This window comes from Athene noctua, chromosome 2, assembly GCF_965140245.1.
Source record: "Athene noctua chromosome 2, bAthNoc1.hap1.1, whole genome shotgun sequence".
NCBI lineage: Eukaryota > Metazoa > Chordata > Aves > Strigiformes > Strigidae > Athene > Athene noctua.
In genome coordinates this window covers 59,037,234-59,044,744 of record NC_134038.1, presented here as the reverse complement: position 1 = coordinate 59,044,744, position 7,511 = coordinate 59,037,234, and the positions used below count along the sequence as shown (strand labels likewise).

The window sequence follows — 7,511 nt, the reverse complement described above, 5'->3', positions numbered from 1 at the left end:
ATTTTGATACAAAATTGTAACAGCTTGAATGAAAGACTGAAAAAGTAAATAGCTCCCATCCATGGGACTTCTGCTGTCATTTTCAGAAAAAGGTCATCCTAAGCAGCACCAGGCATCATAACCACACACTTGCTCAACCACCTCCACAAGGGATTAATATTCCACGATGACCAAGTTTTAGAAAAAGAACCAAGCTGAACCAATTGCCAGGCGCCCTGCTACCCAAGGTACTTTTATTTAAACTAATACAGTGGATAGCTTTGGGGATGAAATGCTAGAGGTAATGACATCAGAAGGCATTTATTGATACATAGGAGACTTTTTTGGATTGAGAAAAGGTCATGGTATTTCAAGTGACAAGTACCTCTATATACAGTGAATGGATTGTGAAGTATACTGTATATACTATGTCTGAAACACAAAACATACGTTCTTTTTCATTCCTAATAAACTACTTTTTTAAAAAAAATGTACCTAGAAGGACAGGGAATTAATACATTTCATGATTCTGGAAACAAATCATTGCATCTATATAATTGGCTAGTTAGCTGGTTTGTGCAGTCCAAAAGCAGAAGAGACTACTCAATACCCTTTCTGTTTTTATTTACTGCCAAATGTTTAGAGAGTAGATACAGCTTGGGGTCTCTCCAATAAAGGAAGGCATGGTTTTATAGTAAAAAAATAATAGATTAAAAAAAGTGGAAATTACACAACATTTAAGGTATATAATTTCTTTACTATATCTTATAATTATAGTTCACAGCTGAAATTACTTCTGTTGCTCTCACAGCTGACCAGGCCAATCTAGTTAACACTTTAGGATTGAGGGAAGTGTGTTGTTTATTTATTTAATGAATAAGTTTTTATTAAAAAAAAAAAAAAATCAGGTGCAGACCTATTACTCCCAGACCTTTCAGGTGCTAAGTCATCATATTTCTACCGTAGAGAAGATTGAATTTTTGCAATCAGTAGGCACTGAGCACACAGGAGAGAATTATGCTTTTTGTCCAAGGCTAATCCTGCACAGTGCTGGGAGCTCCCAGCATGCACAAAGGCATTCTCAGCCTTGTCACAAGTTGAAGTACTGGGGCTGGCTTTTAGCTGTGTGATATATACCAGTGTGAACGTGCTTTCCAAGTGCCGAGTGTTGTTAAGAGCCAAACCATAATCATGGTGAATGAATACAATTGACAGGTAAGCTGAATTCTATTTGTTTCCTAAATTTGTACAATATTGTCAGTATAATTTCTGGTCCTGGCTTCCAGTCTCCCCGTTCCCTGCTTCATCTTGCTTTAGATAACTAAAAATCAAATAGAAATTGCTGATAATATTACAAATGTATGTATTTTTAGTAACTTCACTGTTGCCATCAGCTTATAGCCCATTGTAACAGCTCAGAAGACTGCCTTTTTCTAGATAAATAATGTTTCTGAATATCCAGTATTACTGAGCTGCTGATTTCTACCTCCGGGACCTAATTTAAACATGAAAACAGAGCTTTTTGCAGTTTTTGTGATACAGCTGCATTTGTAATTGTGTTTCAGACTTACAGGGTCTTTTTTGTAATTTATTTCTTTTTGACTCATTTACATTTCTTGCTACAGTCAGGCAAACTTATTCTTAGACTGTGAATGACCTTGTGAAAGGTAAAATCCAAATAGTTCAGCTATAGTATAAGGCACTTTACTATTCTTAAATTGTTTTGTTCTATTTTTAACAATTCTAGCACATAAACACTAGCTGTAAACAGTTGACTCTGCAGATACCTACAGAAGATAAATCTGAGGTCTTTCAGAGGGCGGTGTTGGTGACTGACATGCACCCTTTATCTGGCCAGTACAATGATGAAGCAAAGGTATTGACAGTGCAGAGGAAATCTGTTGCATCCAAGCTGGCTCTGGCACTGTAAACAACACAGAAAGGCACTTTATTTTTTTTTTACCTGATGATTATTTATAGATTTATGTGAAGAGACCTTGGCTCTAACTTCTGTATCCAGTGGAAACATGCATCCAGCCTCCAAGGTGTCCTCTTTTCTATTAGCTTTTAGGACACACTGAGATTACCCATCATGTCCAAAATGGCTTTACATCCCATGTGTAGTCTTGTCTGTCCTACACTGCTTAAAAGTGATAAATTACTTCATGTACACTACCTGGTAGATGTGTAGAAGTGAAAATATTCTGTAAATGTGTGACTTACTGTGGATGCATCATATAATGTGTATTGTGTAGACCAAGCACTGGAGTTACTACCTGTGTACAACACTGTATACATAGATATTTCTGTCTGGGAGATCTTAAACAGAAATCTGACTGTGGACCACACTGAAGCATCAGAAAGGGAGATCACAGGCAGGATGGAACCTTAATAAAATAGTGTGCAATAACCATGTATACATGCTGCAATCAGAATCTGAAATAAGAATGTCTTTTGCTGGCTTTCTATTCATAGTTTGAAAACAATATTAAGTGGTATAATGTAATTATTCGGTTTACTGTAATTACACTAAAGCCCTTATAAATTCTCTGCTCTAACCAAATGCTGTACTTAATATGAAGTTACTGTAAAATCATAAGTGATAGATGTAATCTATCGTGCCATTTATAATACTCTATGTTTTCAGTGAAGGAACCTTCATGTTTGTCAGGCAAATTAGTTCAGCAATATGACTACATCAGCAAAGAAACATTACTAAAAAACAGTTCTGAGAGAATAGTGACTTAACAAATGCATTTTTGCCACCTGATTGTCCAAAGGAGTTTCAAGACTTTGAAGGTGTTAAAGCAGTTTTAAACTTAAAAACAGAGGGAGAATATATCAGTTCTTAAAAAAAGGGGACTTTTCAAATAGCAACTGCATCTTATTTCACAGGTGGGACTATAAAAATGGTGAGAAAAAGTGGGTCTTATTGTTTAAGAGTAATATCCAAACTAAATTAATATCATATCCATTTATACATTAGTGAAAAACCTAAAAAGCCTAATCCTCTGGAAAGATTCCTGTTTGATTTGATGTAGTTTAGATCAGAATCATTATGGAAAAAGGAAAACATCATATTGATACTGAAATAAACATTTGGTCTTTTAGATAATTGCAAAATACAGCCAAGAAAATATTGTACTTTGGATCTTAATCTGCATTAGGAATATGTTCATCAAATAAAAAATGCTTTCAATTTATATGAAGAAGCAGCCTCTCACTAGTGCCTCTAAAAACATCAATATTTACAAATGTTCACACCTAAATTGAGGGCATTTCATTTAAACCATCAACAGTGTGGTGGTAAATGTGTTACTGTCCTGGAAAACATCTTATCTTGGCTTTGATCTTATTTGTGTCTAATAATACTACAAATCTTGTTAGAAATGCTGAACTTTCTCAAAGCAAACAGCTGGGGCAGTAAAGATTGCCAAACTCTTGAATTCTGTCAGATCAGTTTCGGTAAATGTGGGATGCTCATTAGTAAAGAAAACTACATATATTTTTTAAAACTGCTTTGAAGCTAAAAGAGAATTTACACTTTGTTTTCCTCTAAGGCTCAGAGAACCCTGGAGCAGCTCTTATTTTATCCAAACCAGCTTTGCCTCTCTCTGATGATACATGTTAATTCCATTGCAATAGGTGATATTTCAAATGTCTGTTTTTGCCATATCTGTGTGGTAAAATTCTTCCTGATATTTATGTTTCTACATGTTTTATTGTAGGAGAAATTCCAAACATTTCAGTTAAGTCTTAAAATTGCTCCAGATGAAGGAGAAAGCCTTCATCATAAGAAGAATGATCTGACAAGTCACCTTCAGAATAAAGCCAAGCCTGAAAAACAACAATCCAGAATCTATCCATGACCAGAAGAAATGAGTACTGAAAGACCTTCCAACCTAATAAAACACCCAGGGCAGATGAGCATTCCTTCCCTCGACAATATAAGTGATTTCTCCTTAAATATCACTGACTGCACCCAGGTCGTGGTGCCAGAGGAAGTTTTTTTCACGGTTGCTGCTGTTGGAATACTGGAAAATCTGCTTGTCCTTATTGCTGTTGTTAGAAATAAGAATTTGCACTTGCCCATGTACTACTTCATTTGCAGCTTAGCCATTTCAGACATGTTAGGTAGCTTGTACAAAACTTTGGAGAACATCTTTATCATCTTGTGCAAAATGGGATACCTGACACGTCGTGGGGACTTTGAGAAAAAACTGGATGATGCCATGGATTCCATGTTCATTCTGTCTTTACTGGGGTCAATTTTCAGCTTGTTAGCTATTGCAGCAGACAGATACATCACTATTTTCTATGCTTTGAGGTACCATAATATCATGACACTGAAAAGGGCCTCAGTTATCTTGGCAATCATTTGGACATTCTGCGCTGGCAGTAGCATTGCCATTTCCCTCTTCTCCTATGAAGCAGCAACAGTCATTCCCTTCACCATCCTGTTCCCTTTAATGATGTTTTTTATACTGTGCCTCTATGTCCATATGTTCCTCCTGGCTCGATCTCATGCTAAAAAGATTGCCTCACTGCCAACCAGCACAGTCCATCAGAGAACTAACATGAAAGGAGCCATTACACTGACTATTTTCCTTGGAGTTTTCCTTTGCTGTTGGGCCCCCTTTGTTCTTCACATTCTCTTAGCAAGGTTTTGCCCACATAACCCTTACTGTGCCTGCTACATGTCCATTTTCCATGTGAATGGGACACTCATAATGTGCAATGCAATCATCGACCCTATGATTTTTGCATTCCGAAGCCCAGAATTATGCAGTACATTTAGGAAGATGTTCTGCTGTGCCAGGTCAAACTGGAACTGGTAAACACTTCATGAGAAATGAAGATTATAGAAGCACACCTACAGGGTGCTGTGCAACATCAATTTGCAGTTTTTACCAAGTTAGGCCCAGAGTAATGCTATGCTTGTAGGATACCGCCAGTGATTTTCAGAGGGCTACCAAAGAATGCATAAAAACTAAGTATGCACACAAATCTCTGCCAACTGAAGCTCCAGAAATATTACTGATTAAGTTAACTCTGCCAACAATTTTCATGCAAGTAAAAAATAACTGTGTCTTAACTATCTTTTGTCATTTCAGAAAAATTCAAATATAAATCTTCTGCATTAAGTACAGCATTACCCCAGAGATGAGTTTATGTCAACTCATTTTGTAGCAGTATTTTCAATTTAAGGTGTATTCTACTTCAAAATTCTGTTTAAATCACAATGAAATGAACATTTGTTTCTAAACTGAACATTTATATAAAAGTCTATGATAAAGTTCAAAATATTGACATGTGATTGGATTTTTGCTGGAAAATTGAATTCATGACTGTTTTCTAACATCTAGTCTCCTTAAAATCATGCAATTAGCATTCTCTAAGTTTTAAAAATAATTTTGGGATTATGAATCCAAGAGAGGAAGATATTTTGCTTTAAAAGCTATCTTTTAGTGACTGAAGAGTTTTTTCCAACATAAAGTTGTTGTAGCAACAAAGACAGGTTTTGAATCTTAAAACTCCAAAGCCAGGTCTGGACTAACAAAGGGAATTGCTGAGCTTGCCAGCTCCTCACTGGAGGTCCCTGGGCCAGTTTGCTTCAATAAAATAATAAGTTTCACAGACAGTAAAATAACTTTGATTCAGTCATGACTTCTAAACATGCCACAAAAAACAAAGTACTAGAGACAAAATTCAAAGATCCCTAAGGAAGTCACCCACCTGGGTAAGGAATAAGCTAGACAATTTGGAAGGATTTTGAATCGTCCCTGCTAAAATAATACAAAAGCCACAAAACTTCAAGGAATAGTTTTCAACAGCAAAACATCCTGAAGCAGTCTAGAGCATATGGTGAGGAATTAACCTCACAATAATTCAGTGGAGTTATTCAGCTCTGCCAGAGAGAGATTATTTAGTAAGGGACAGCCATAAAACTGAGGAGGCCAAGGCACAGCTGGAAGAAAGAGAGCAAAAGATAAAATCTATCAGAATTCATAGATAAATAGAAGAATATACTCTGATGAACACTAAGAAAAACAGGAATTTCAAGATATAGGGAATATGGACCAAACCATACATATTCAGGTGGATTTAGGCTTACAGATAAAGATAAAAGAAAGGGACGACATGAAAGCCCCTATAGAACTAAGCAAAGAATATATCTTAAATGAGAAAAGAGACACTAAAGTGAAAATTTTTCAAACCTATACATTACAAAGAAAAGTTTGTCTATAAAATGCAAGTTCAGAAGGGAGTTCAGACATAATCTTACATTTTATTTTAATGAGAAATTTTTTCCTTTTCATCAAAACAAATATAAACCTGCACAGTAAGAAATTACTGTTAGACCTGGAAAAAAAAAAAAAAAGAAAAAAAAAATTATACAATATTAAAGAAGAGGCAAAACAAAAGACCTACAGTGCTTTAATATCCTGTGCACACAGTTGATGAGCTTCAAAATGATAAAAAATATCGTGATTTACACAGTCCTTTTGTTAATTCTGCAACACATGAAATAAGTACTAAATGCACCTTCCCTCAAAACTTTATTTTCCATCCTCTTTCCTAAAGCAGACATAGTAGAGAGCTAAGTAGCCTCCACCATGTTAGAAGTTACTGCATCTTGTAAGGAAGTCCACTCTAACTCTATAGATACAAAGTCTTGATGTTCAGACTGAGATCTCCAAATGTAAATTTTAATAAAATACATGGAACAAAAAATTGAGACCATAACTTCTAAACATGGAGAAGTAATCATTGAAGAAAACACTTCTTGCATTTAGCACTTCAGAGAGGAACATTCAAGACAGACTCACGTCAAAATCTAAAATTCAGCAACAAAACTTATCACTGAAATTCTGCATAAAGTCCTTTGCAAAGGACTTCTTGTCTTGTGGAGATGCTGGCAGTTAGGGCTAAGAAAGGGACAAATGTGAGTGCCCAGGCTGAGGGTGGACGTGGCCATGGCTACTGCTTTCTTCTAACATACCAGCGTGTGGCAGATCAGGGTATTCCTGAGACAACTGTGGCTTGTCCTGGAGGAAACAGGACAACTTGGACCTGGCTGCCTTCAGCCTTCATCTGACTGCCCTCACCTACAGAAGAGTCTCAGGAAGTGGCTGATGAGAACCTTCCTTGAACATCCCCAGGCCCAGCAGAAAGAGGAGGTGGAACAGTCACTCACAGACCCTAGGAGCCAGAGCCCAGGTCTCATCCCTGCACTGCCAGCACTTTGCTTTGCAACTAGGATTTGGGCTCCTACCTCACCATGAAAGCCTGACTGCCAGGCCAAGCCAGGTGGAGAGTCACCAGAGGCAAGGGTTTTGAACAAGGCACCATCCCCACCCTCATTCCAGGCATCTAACCTCTCTTATGGGTTTCCTCACTGCCCTGCCTATGCTGCAGCCTCAAGAAATGACTGGAGTGGTGGCACTCCATTGCCATGGTCCCAGACCTACACCAGGAACACTCAGGCAGCCTGTGAGGGGCACAAAACAGCTGGGCTCACTCCCTCCATT

General features: G+C 37.2%; 1 protein-coding gene across 1 annotated transcript; it reads left to right on the top strand.

The window, feature by feature from the left end:
* Positions 1–3,857: 3,857 nt before the first annotated feature.
* Positions 3,858–4,817, top strand: MC2R (melanocortin 2 receptor). The gene has a single exon (XM_074897769.1). The coding sequence runs from the start codon at positions 3,858–3,860 to the stop codon at positions 4,815–4,817; it is 960 nt and encodes a 319-aa protein (XP_074753870.1).
* Positions 4,818–7,511: the final 2,694 nt, after the last annotated feature.